This window comes from Salmo salar, chromosome ssa18, assembly GCF_905237065.1.
Source record: "Salmo salar chromosome ssa18, Ssal_v3.1, whole genome shotgun sequence".
Classification (NCBI taxonomy): Eukaryota; Metazoa; Chordata; class Actinopteri; order Salmoniformes; family Salmonidae; genus Salmo; species Salmo salar.
Window position 1 is genome coordinate 4,468,775 of NC_059459.1, and position 13,041 is coordinate 4,481,815.

General features: G+C 41.5%; 1 protein-coding gene across 12 annotated transcripts in view; it reads right to left on the reverse strand.

Annotated features, from left to right (window-relative positions):
* Positions 1–13,041, reverse strand: part of LOC106576879 (kinesin light chain 1) — a 58,137-nt gene that overhangs the window by 36,777 nt on the left and 8,319 nt on the right. For 11 of the 12 annotated variants that reach the window (XM_014154385.2, XM_014154382.2, XM_014154387.2 and 8 more), the window contains exons 2-3: positions 4,225–4,494; positions 3,576–3,806 (exon numbers count right to left, since the gene is read on the reverse strand). In XM_014154385.2, coding sequence (XP_014009860.1) covers positions 3,576–3,806; positions 4,225–4,470 — 477 coding nt within the window. In that variant the 5' untranslated portion in view covers positions 4,471–4,494. Of the gene's footprint in view, positions 1–3,575; positions 3,807–4,224; positions 4,495–13,041 lie in introns of those variants that run through there. The other variant, XM_045700659.1, reaches the window with a different exon arrangement.

Here is a 13,041-nt window from a genome sequence, read left to right on the forward strand (position 1 = left end):
AAAAAAAGAAATCAGCCAAGACCTCAAAAGAAATTGTAGACAAGTCTGGTTCATCCTTGGCAGCGATTTCCAAACGCCTGAAGGTACCACGTTCATCTGTACAAACAATAGTACGCAAGTATAAACACCATGGGACCGCGCAGCCGTCATACCGCTCAGGAAGGAGACGCGTTCTGTCTCCTAGAGATGAACATACTTTGGTTTGAAAAGTGAAAATCAATTCAAGAACAACACAAAGGACCTTGTGAAGAAGCTTGAGGAAACGGGTACAAAAGTATCTATATCCACAGTAAAACAAGTCCTATATCGACATAACCTGAAAGGCCGCTCAGCAAGGAAGAAGCCACTGATCCAAAATCACCATAAAAAGCCAGACGACGGTTTACAACTGCACATGGGAACAAAGATCGTACTTTTTGGAGAACTATCCTCTGGTCTGATGAAACAAAAATAGAACTGTTTGACCATAATGACCATCGTTATGCAAGCCGAAGAACACCATCTAAACCGTGAAGCATGGGGGTGGCAGCATCATGTGTGGGTGCTTTGCTGCAGGAGGGACTGGTGCACTTCACAAAATAGATGGCATCATGAGGCAGGAAAATTATGTGGATATATTGAAGCAACATCTCAAAACATCAGTCAGGAAGTTAAAGCTTGGTCGCAAATGGGTCTTCCAAATGGACAATGACCCCAAGCATACTTTCAAAGTTGTGATAAAATGGCTTAAGGACAACAAAGTCAAGGTATTGGAGTGGCCATCACAAAGCCCTGACCTCAATCCTATAGAAAATGTGTGGGCAAATTTAACAAATTCATAAAGTATTAGAATGAGCAATGTTGGTCCGGAATATACGGTACCAGTTAAAAGTTTGGTCACGCCTACTTATTCCAGAGTTTCTTTATTTGTACTATTTTGTACATTGTAGAATAATAGTGAAGACAAACTATGAAATAACACATGGACTCATGTAGTAGCCAAAAAGTGTTAACAAATCAAAATATATTTTAGACTCTTCAGAGGAGCCACTCATTGACTTGATGACAGCCTTGCACACTCTCGGCATTCTCTCACACAGCTTCACCTGGAATGCTTTTCCAACATTCTTGAAGGAGTTCCCACATATGCGGAGCACTTGTTGGCTGCTTTTCCTTCACTCTGCGGTCAAACTCATCCCAAACCACAATTGGGTTGGGGTCGGGTGATCGTGGAGGCCAGGTCATCTGATGCAGCACGCCATCACTCTGCTTCTTGGCTAAATAGCCCTTACACAGCCTGGAGGTGTGTTTTGGGTCATGGTCCTATTGAAAAACAAATGATCGTCCCACTAAGCGCAAATCAGACGGGATGGCGTATCGCTGCATTATGATGTAGTAGCCATGCTAGTTAAGTGGGCCTTGAATTCTAAATAAATAACTTAGTGTAACCAGCAAAGCACTCCCACACCGTCACACCTCTTCCATGCTTCACGGTGGGAACCACACGTGGAGATAATCCATTCACCTACTATGCGTCTCACAAAGACAGTGTTTGGAACCAAAAATCTCATAAATTTGGACTAGAGGACAGATCTCCACCGGTCTAATGTCCATTGCTCATGTTTCTTGGCCCAAGCAAGTCTCTTCCTCTTATTGGTGTCCTTTAGTAGTGGTTTCTTTGCAGCAATTCAATCATAAAGACCACACAGTCTCCTATGAACAGCTGATGTTGATGTGTCTTACTTTATTTGGGCTGCAATTTCTGAGGCTGGTAACTAATGAACTTATCCTTTGCAGCAGAGGTAACTCTGGGTCTTCCTTTCCTGTGGCGGTCACCATGAGAGCCAGTTTCATCATAGCACTTGCGAGTACACTTGAAGAAACCTTCAAAGTTCTTAATTTTCCGCATTGACTGACCTATATGTCAAAGTAATGATGGACTGTCATTTCTTTTTGCTTATTTGAGGTGTTCTTGCCATAATATGGACTTGGTATTTTATCAAATCGGGCTATCTTCTGTATACCACCCCTACCTTGTCACAACACAACTGATTGGCTCAAATGCATTAATTTCCACAAATTAACTTAAGGCACACCTGTTAACCTGTTGGGGCTAGGGGGCAGTATTTTCACGGCTGGATAAAAAAAACGTACCCGATTTAATCTGATTAATGTTTTGGCACTTCCTATTGCTTCCACTAGATGTCACCAGCCTTTACAAAGTGTTTTGAATCTTCTACTATGAGATCTGACCGAACAAGAGCCTTGGAACGGTGATGGCCGATTAGACTCTGGCGCGCAAGGTCATGTTGGGTACCCTCGTTCCAATACGTTTTAAAAGAGAATGCATTCGTCCACCTTGAATATTATTCATGTTCTGGTTAAAAAAGGCACTAATGATTTATGCTATACAACGTTTGACATGTTTGAACGAACGTAAATATATTTTTTCCCCTCGTTCATGAAGTGAAGTCCGGCGGGCTTAGATCATGTGCTAACAACACGGAGCTTTTTGGACATAAATGATGAGCTTTTTTGAACAAAACTACATTCGTTATGGACCTGGGATCCCTGGAAGTGACATCTGATGAAGAGAATCAAAGGTAATGGATTATTTACATAGTATTTTCGATTTTAGATCTCTCCAACATGGCCGTTTGTCTGTATCGCAAAGCGTATTTTTCTGGGCGCAGTGCTCAGATTATTGCAAAGTGTGATTTCCCAGTAAGGTTATTTTTAAATCTGGCAAGTCGATTGCGTTCAAGAGATGTAAATCTATAATTCTTTAAATGACAATATAATATTTTACCAATGTTTTCTAATTTTAATTAATTTGTGGTGCTGACTTGACTGCCGGTTATTGAAGGGAAACGATTTCCTGAACATCAACGCCATAGTAAAACGCTGTTTTTGGATATAAATATGAACTTGATAGAACTAAAAATGCATGCATTGTCTAACAATGTCCTAGGAGTGTCATCTGATGGAGATTGTCAAAGGTTAGTGCATCATTTTAGCTGGTTTTATGGTTTTGGTGACGCCTGTCTTTGAATTGACAAAACATTACACACAGCTATTGTCAATGTACTCTCCTAACATAATCTAACTTTATGCTTTCGCCGTAAAACCTTTTTGAAATCGGACAACGTGGTTAGATTAAGGAGATGTTTATCTTTCAAAGGGTGTAAGATAGTTGTATGTTTGAAAAATGTGAATTTTGACATTTATTTGGTTTCAAATTTGCCGCTCTTGAAATGCACCTGCTGTTGATAGGGTGCACCACGGGTGGCACGCTAGCGTCCCACATAGCCCCAAGAGGTTAATTGAAATGCATTCAAGGTGACTACGTCATGAAGCTGGTTGAGATAATGCTAAGAGTCTGCAAAGCTGTCATCAAGGGTGGCTACTTTGAAGAATCTCAAATATAAAACATATTTTGATTTGTTTAACACTTTTTTGGTTACTCCATGATCCCATAGTTTGTCTTTACTATTATTCTACGATGTAAAAATAAAGAAAAACTCTTGAGTAGGTTTGTCCAAACTTTTGACTGGTATTGTACGTGCGTACGTGAATCCACACATTTGTTAACTCACAGAGGGTGAGACGTCCTCGTCGTACTTCTTGAGCTGGTTCATGAACTCCAGGTGCTTCTTCTCCTCCTCCAGCTGTGCCACGCTCTGCTCGCTCTTCTGCAGCTTCTGCTGGGTGTTGGCCAGCTCGTCCCTCAGCCACTGGTTCTCCTGACACAGCCGACGCACCTGGGCTCGCAGCTTCTGCTTTTCAGACTCCACCGCGTTCAAGTGGTTGGACAGGGCCATCATCACCTGAGGAGAAGAGGTTATCAGACCACTGCACATCAGTAGCTGTCCATGGTTCTCTTCAGTCCACTTTCATCTTAGTTCTCCCTGGTTCCTCAGATGGAGAAATAGCATTAGAGGTAAGAGAGAGCGAGAGCCTTGTGAATGACAGAGACCCTAACAGACAGCTGTGTTAAGGGTGAATCATGATGACTGATTTCCTAACATTGGTCTAATATACTGTATATTAAGTTGCTGTGAAATATAAATACCCTCAGAAGTTGAAGCAGCAACCAACTTGAGTCATTTGCAGAGAATCTGATCCCAGATCTGTTATACTGTCTACCTCTAGCCAATGGTCATTGTAACACCAAATACATTTTGCAAGACAGCATTAAATAGATATGGGACCAAACTACTCAGCTCCTCCCTCAGGCTTACATACCTGTGCTTCTCCAAGGCCCAGCTCGATCATCTCCACAGACTTGCGCAGAAGGCTGGACTTCTCGTGCACCAGGTTAGCCTCATCTTTCTTCAGGCACTTGATGGTCTCCAGCAGGCTGTGCAGGATGGAGTTGTGCTCATTCTTCAGTGCCTCCAGGCCCTGGATCACCAGCTTGGTGTTGGAGATGATCTCCTCCTGGGACAGCTTCTCCAGCTTCTCTTCCCTTGGGTACACCATTGTGGACATCGTCTAGTCTACCGTAGGGGGGACCTGGGGGAGAGGAAGGGGGGAAACAGAGGAGGACAAGGGTGGGTTAATGTCTTGGAAGAGAGGATAGATATACATCTATGGTTGCAAAATTCCCATAACTTTCCAAATTCCCAGGCTTTAAAAGAAAACTTGGTTGGAAGACTCCACGGAATCTGAAGTTTTACAAGGTAGATGGGCCCACTCAATGTCAGGTGAAAGGAAATGTCAATTAAATAAAACTATGCATCCCAGTGGGGCAATTATTGCAGGGCATATTAGAAGACAAGTAAACAACACATTTGATTAGTATTCCAACACAGCAGAGTTAATTTACACAGAGCCTATTAAGCCGGGCGTACAATACATAATTATGGCCCCGATTTAGCTGTCACAGAGAACATTGAGATCATAGCCAAAATCACCATGTCGTTGCCACTCGGGCCACACGGACGTCACCGACGCTCGTTTAATGTGAGGGGGTCAGAGACACAATCTGAGGGCTACCAATCCCGTCTGAACCTCCCCAGACGTCCCAATATTTTCAAAACATGTTTGATAAAAAAAATTCTATAACATCGGCACAAAATCTGCAATAGTCTTGTAGTGCGAGATGTGCAACTGCAAGTTTTGAGAACTGTGATGAGCAATAGCCAATGAGAGCACGCCAGAGAAGAACCCAAATATGATGAAGTTGTATCGCATTACCCAGAATGTGTAGACTCTTGAACAGGAGTGATGACTACTACTAGTATGTGTTCGTACTTGCCTTTAACCAAAGCGTCAAATCGTTACAGCTCTGAAGTTCAAACAAATCTAAATCACTGTGTTTTCGCGAGACAGCGTGGTATCGAGAATCCTCACGACCGGGTGAAGAATCTTGTTGTAAGTGACCCCTGTCTGTACAACATTGTTTAGTGTGCGCACCACTACATTGGCAGGACAGAAAACGACAGGAAAGACAGTTGTTTAAATTGTGAGGCTCAGCGATGTTAGGATTTTGAAAGTGGGGTAGTGTACGCCCGCATAAGCCTAACAGTCCCTATCCAGGGAGAGACGGGAGAGGGTTTGACTTGATTGAAGTTCCAGAGCCAAAGCACAGCACCTCCTTCACTTCTGACGCCATCTATGTCAAGGTTTTAAAGCCTCAACCTCTGGCCTCAATTACAATGGATTCAATCTTCACACTACTGATCAGTGCACACTGTCTCAGCAGTCAGTGTCAGTCAGGTATGACAGGAGTGGAGCTGGGTACTGTCAAATCTATACTGAACAAAAATATAAAAACGCAAAATATTAAGTGTTGTTCCCATGTTCCATGAGCTGAAATAAAAAAAGAGCCCATTAATGTTCCTTACGGACAAAAAGCTTCTCTCTCAACTTCTTTGCACAAAATTGTTAACATCCCTGTTAGTGAGGATTTCTCCTTTGCCAAGATAATCCATCCACCTGACAAGTGTGGCATATCAAGAATCTAACAAACAGCATGATTACACAGGTGCACCTTGTGCTGGGGACAATAATAGGACACTAAAATGTGCAGTTGTGTCACACGACAATACCACAGATGTATCAATTTGAAAGAGCATGTAATTGGCATGCTGACTGCAGGACTGTCCACTAGAGCTGTTGCCAGAGCAGTTTGTTAATTTCTCTACCATAAGCCGCATCCAGCCACCTGGACAGCTGATGAAAATGCGGGTTTGCACAACCGAAGAATTTCTGCACAAACTATCAGAAACAGTCTCAGGGAAGCTCATCTGCATGCTCGTCGTCCTCACCAAGGTCTTGACCTGACTGCAGTTCGGCATCGTAACCGTCTTCAGTGGGCAAATGCTCAGCATCGACGGCCACTGGCACGCTGGAGAAGTGCGCTATTCACGGATGAATCCCAGTTTCAACTGTACCAGGCTGATGGCGCGTATGGCGTTGTGTGGGGGCGAGCAGTTTGCTGATGTCAATGTTGTGAACAGAGTGCCCCATTGTGGCGGTGGGGTTGTGTTATGGGCAGGCATAAGCTATGTACAACGAACAAAATTGCATTTTATCAGTGGCAATTTGAATGGACAAGAGATCCCGTAACAAGATCCGCCGCCATCCCCTCATGTTTCAGCATGATAATGCATGGCCCCATGTCGCAAAGATCTGTACACAATTCCTGGAAGCCTGCATACTCAGACATGTCACCCATTGAGCATGTTTGGGATGCTCTGGATTGACGCGTACAACAGCATGTTCCAGTTCCCGCCAATATCCAGAAACTTCTCACAGTCACTGAAGAGTGGGAGAACATTACACAGGTCACAATCGGCAGCCTGATCAAACCTATGCAAATGAGATGTGTTGCAGGCGGGAACGCTATGGGCCAATCCCAATAACACCAGGTTCAGAGCAGGACAGGGCTGCAGTTGGCCAGCTGTGGACTGAGGGCACACAGATTAGAGGTTGACCAATTAAATTGGCATGGCTGATTAATTAGGGCCGATTTCAAGTGTTCATAACAATCGGTAATCTGCCTTTTTGGAGGCCGATTACATTGCAATCCACGAGGAGACTGCGTGGCAGGCTGACCACCTGTTACGCAAGTGCAGCATCAAAAGGACCTTGTGGCTGCAAGGAGCCAAGGTAAATTGCTAGCTAGCAGTAAAATTATAAAAAAACTAATCAATCTTCACAATCACTAATTAACTACACATGATTGATGATATTACTAGGTTAACTAGCTTGTCCTGCACTGCATATAATTAAAACGGTGCCTGTTAATTTATCAACGAATCACAGTCTACTTCAACTTCGCCAAACGGGTGAAGTTGAAGTAGACTGCGAAAAAAAGCACAATTGTTGCACAAATGTACCTAACCATAAACATCAATGCCTTTCTTAAAATCAATATCCAGAAGTATTTTTCTTTAAACCTGCATATTTAGTTAAAATAAATGTTAGCGGGCAATATTTACTAGAGAAATGGTCACTTCTCTTGTGTTCAGTGCAAGCAGAGTCAGGGTATATGCAGTAGTTTTGACCGCCTGGCTCGTTGAACTGTGTGAAGACCATTTCTTCCTAACAAAGACCGAAATTAAATTGCCAGAATTTTACATAATTATGACATAACATTGAAGGTTGTGAAAACTAACAGCAATATTTAGACATAAGGTTGCCACCCGTTCGATAAAATACGGAACGGTTCCGTATTTCACTGAAGAATAAACGTTTTGTTTTCGAAATGATAGTTTCCGTATTTGACCATATTAATGACCAAAGGCTCGTATCTCTGTGTGTTTATTATAATTAAGTCTATGATTTGATAGAGCAGTCTGACTGAGCGGTGGTAGGCAGCAGCAGGCTTGTAAGCATTCATTCAAACAGCACTTTACTGCGTTTGCCAGCAGCTCTTAGCAATGCTTGAAGCACAGCGCTGTTTATGACTTCAAGCCTATGAACTCCCGAGATTAGGCTGGCAATACTAAAGGTGCCTATGAGAACATCCAATAGTCAAAAGGTATATGAAATACAAATGGTATAGAGAGAAATAGTCGACGCATCATAATTCCTATAATAACTACAACCTAAAACTCCTTAACTGAAAATATTGAAGACAAGTTACAAAAGGAACCACCAGCTTTCATATGTTCTCATGCTCTGAGCAAGGAATTTAAACATTAGCTTTTTTACATGGCACATATTGCACTTTTACTTTCTTCTCCAACACTTTTTTTGCATTATTTAAACAGGTTTCATTATTTGAGACTAAATAGATTTTATGTATTATATTAAGTTAGAATAAGTGGTCATTGTTCATTCAGTATTGTTGTAATTGTCATTACTACAAATATATATTAGATACATACACACAAAAATAATACAAATAAAAATAAATTTAAAAAAAGTAAAAATGTTTTATTTTTATTTTAAACCGTCCGATTTAAAATCGGTATCGTTTTTTTTGGTCCTCCAATGAATCGGTATCGACGTTGAAGAATCATAAATCGGTCGACCTCTAACACAGATGGAGCCTTATGGAGGGTATCTGTCTAGTGCCAGGCTGTGGACTTCAGTGACAGGCGCAGGAAGGCCCGCCCCTGCGTGACTGAATGACTGGCTGAGAGAGTGGATGGCATGAATCATGAGCAGTTGGAGGAATGGATGGTCAGGTCACTTAAAATGACAGATACAGTTGAAGTCAGAAGTTTACATACACCTTAGCAAAATACATTTAACCTGTTAGGGCTAGGGGGCAGTATTGACACGGCTGGATAAAAAACGTACCCGATTTAATCTGGTTACTACTCCTGCCCAGTAACTAGAATATGCATATAATTATTGGCTTTGGATAGAAAACACCATAAAGTTTCTAAAACTGTTTGAATGGTGTCTGTGAGTATAACAGAACTCATATGGCAGGCCAAAACCTGAGAAGATTTCAAGCAGGAAGTGGCCTGTCTGAGAAGTAGTGTTTCATCTTGGCTCTTTTTATTGAAGACTCAGGATCTGTGCAATAACGTGACACTTCCTACGGCTTCCATAGAGTCTCAGAGCCCGGGAAAAAGCTGAACGATATCGAGGCAGGCTCTGGCTGAAACACTTTATCGCTTTTGGCAAGTGGCCACTCAGAGTACTATGGGCTTAGGCGCGTGCCCTCTTCGACCGAATGCTTTCTTTTCCTTTGTCTGTTTACCTAAAAGCAGATTCCCGGTCGGAATATTATCGCTTTCTTATGAGAAAAATGGCATAAAAATTGATTTTAAACAGCGGTTGACATGCTTCGAAGTACGGTAATGGAATATTTAGAATTTTTTTGTCACGAATTGCACCATGCTCGCCACCCTTATTTACCCTTTAGGATAGTGTCTAGAACGCACGAACAAAACGCCGCTGTTTGGATATAACGATGGATTATTTTGGACCAAACCAACATTTGTTATTGAAGTAGAAGTCCTGGGAGTGCATTCTGACGAAGACAACAAAGGTAATAACATTTTTCTTATAGTAAATCTGACTTTGAGTGCTAAACTTGCTGGGTGTTAAATAGCTAGCCCTGTGATGCTGGGCTATCTACTGAGAATATTGCAAAATGTGCTTTCACCGAAAAGCTATTTTAAAATCGGACATATCGAGTGCATAGAGGAGTTCTGTATCTATAATTCTTAAAATAATTGTTATGCTTTTTGTGAACGTTTATCGTGAGTAATTTAGTAAATTCACCGGCAGTGTTCGGTGGGAATGCTAGTCACATGCTAGTCACATGCTAATGTAAAAAGCTGGTTTTTGATATAAATATGAACTTGATTGAACAAAACATGCATGTATTGTATAACATAATGTCCTAGGGTTGTCATCTGATGAAGATCAAAGGTTAGTGCTACATTTAGCTGTGGTTTGGGTTTATGTGACATTATATGCTAGCTTGAAAAATGGGTGTCTGATTATTTCTGGCTGGGTACTCTGCTGACATAATCTAATGTTTTGCTTTCGTTGTAAAGCCTTTTTGAAATCGGACAGTGTGGTTAGATTAACGAGAGTCTTGTCTTTAAAATAGTGTAAAATAGTCATATTTTTGAAAAATTGAAGTAATAGCATATCTAAGGTATTTGAATAACGCGCCACAGGATTCAACTGGCTGTTGAGTAGGTGGGACGCCCATAGAGGTTAAACTCAGTTTTTCACAATTCCTGACATTTAATCCTAGTATAAAATTCCCTGTCTTAGGTCAGTTAGGATCACCACTTTATTTTAAGAATGTGAAAAGTCAGAATAATAGTAGTGTGATTTCTTTCAGCTTTCATTTCTTTCATCACATTCCCAGTGGGTGAGAAGTTTACATAGACTCAATTAGTATTTTCTATAGGATTGAGGTCAGGGCTTTGTGATGGCCACTCCAATACCTTGACTTTGTTGTCCTTAAGCCATTTTGCCACAACCTTGGAAGTATGCTTGAGGTCATTGTCCATTGGGAAGACTCATACGCAACCAAGCTTTAACTTCCTGACTGATGTCTTGAGATGTTGCTTCAATATATTCACATACATTTCCTCCCTCATAATGCCATCTATTTTGTGAAGTGCATCAGTCCCTGCTGCAGCAAAGCACCCCCACAACATGATGCTGCCATCCCCGTGCTTCACGGTTGGGATGGTGTTCTTCGGGTTTCAAGCCTCCACCTTTTTCCTCCAAACATAAATGGTCATTATAGCCAAACAGTTCTATTTTTGTTTCATCAGACCAGAGGACATTTCTCCAAAAAGTACAATCTTTGTCCCCATGTGCAGTTGCAAACCATAGGTTTTGGAGCAGTGGCTTCTTCCTTGCTGAGCAGCCTTTCAGGTTATGTCGATATAGGACTCATTTACTGTGGATATAGATCTTTTTGTACTCGTTTCCTCCTGCATCTTCACACGGTCCTTTGCTGCTGTTCTGGGATTGATTTGCACTTTTCGCACTAAATTACGTTCATCTCTAGGAGACAATGCGTCTCCTTCCTGAGTAGTGTGACAGCTGCGTGGTCCCATGGTGTTTATACTTGCGTACTATTGTTTGTGCAGATGAACGCGGTACCTTCAGGCATTTGGAAATTGCTCCCAAGGATGAACCAGACTTGTGGAGGTCTACAATTTTTGTCTGAGGTCTTGGCTGATTTATTTTGATTTTCCCATGATGTCAAGCAAAGAGGCACTGAGTTTGAAGGTAGGCCTTGAAATACATCCACAGGTACACATCGAATTGACTCAAATGATGTAATTTAGCCTATCAGAAGCCATTACATAATTTTCTTGAATTGCCAAGCTGTTTAAGCCTACACAGGTGCCAGTCATAAGACTGTGCTCTATTAAAGAAGATTTTGGTAGTAAGGCATTAAGGTGTTTCATGTATGAAAGTCTTTAAGAGAGAGGTCAGTGTTCCTGCAACATTGTTTTGACCACATTCTCACTTTATGGTTTAAACATATTGCAGATAGTTGTTGTAGAGCTAACTGATCTGTCAAAAGTGCCTGAAGTCCCCAGTACAGAAAGGAGCAGAGTATGACCTTAGAAAATGTCACAGTCCACATGTCAGTAGCCCAGTTCAGACATTTTACCTTAGTAGGGTGTCCAATCAAACATCTTTTGACCAATGGGTAAAATAATGTTTGTGTAGATAGTCATCTAAGAAAACCAGTGACCCAACCTCATGTTTCTATCATAATCCGTTTTAAAAGTGACAGGCTCACCATTGAACTTGTCATCTTGGTCCTTGAATCCGGAGGACATAAAACTAATATATATATATATATATATATATATATACACACAGCTCTCTCAGCAAAAAAAGAAATGTCCCTTTGTCAGGACGCTGTCTTTCAAATTATTTGTAAAAATCCAAATAACTTCATTGTAAAGGGTTTAATGCAATTAAATTGCAACGAGAGGACACTGTCTAGACATACACTACATGACCAAAAGTATGTGGACACCTACTTGTCATTCATCTCATTCCAAAATCATGGACATTAATATGGAGTTGGTCCCCCTTTGCTGCTATTCCAGCCTAGCACTCTTCTGGGAAGGATTTCCACTAGATGTTGGAACATTGCTGCAGGAACTTGCTTCCATTCAGCTACAAGAGCATTAATGAAGTCGGGCACTGATGTTGGGTGAGTAGGCCTGGGTCGCAGTCAGCGTTCCAATTCATCCCAAAGGTGTTCGATGCGGTTGAAGTCAGGGGTCTGTGCTGGACTTTATACACCTGTCAGCAACAGTTGTGACTGAAATAGCCGAATCCACTAATTTGAAGGGGTGTCCACATACTTTTGTGTACATAGTGTACCTCAGAAGGGTCGGGCCATGAATGAACAGGAATTTTTTTTTTTAAGTCTCAAAATGAAGCCAGTCAGCAGACAAGAAACAACATGTTTTTAGGAGTGCTGGAGTTGCCTACAAAATTTACAGAAAGAACATGGTGGCTTACATCAAGGTGTGTTTACTTTTCAAGACAAGAAACCTGCAAAACCTGCTTCTTTGCAACTACAGGCTAATCCTGTAGGCTAATGAAATACCAGGTGACTCCAGCAGTAGCATAGCCAGAACCACTGACTTCTACACACTTTGCCATTGGGCAAAGAGAAACATTTGCAGTTTTATAGCTAATCTCATGCAATTCTACACATTTTGCCATGAAGCTGTGAGAAAATGGTGCCGTTTTAAAGCTAATTGAAGTTCAATTATAGGTGTGTGACGGTGATAAAGGCAATGGATTATGAGCAGTCTTGTTTGCTAAGTGAACAAATGAAGTAGGCAGTGGCATGGTGCATATAGCCAAAGAAGCTCAGTAACATATGCCTTAATGCAGTCATATTTGTGGCTTATTGGGGGTGTGGCTTTCAGTTTATTTTTGGCCACCCATCTCATGAGAGTGAATGTCATTCAAGTTGATCTGAATGTCATTTCAGTGCACTGCTATGAATTCTGATGGTGTTTGCATGTTTAGGTAAAAATAAATAAATGTCCCATTTGGAACACTGACAAGTAGAGCATAAAAAATAACTTTTTGTTGTTGTTGCGCAATGTGATTGGGTGGGCTGGACTCCAGTAGTTTGAC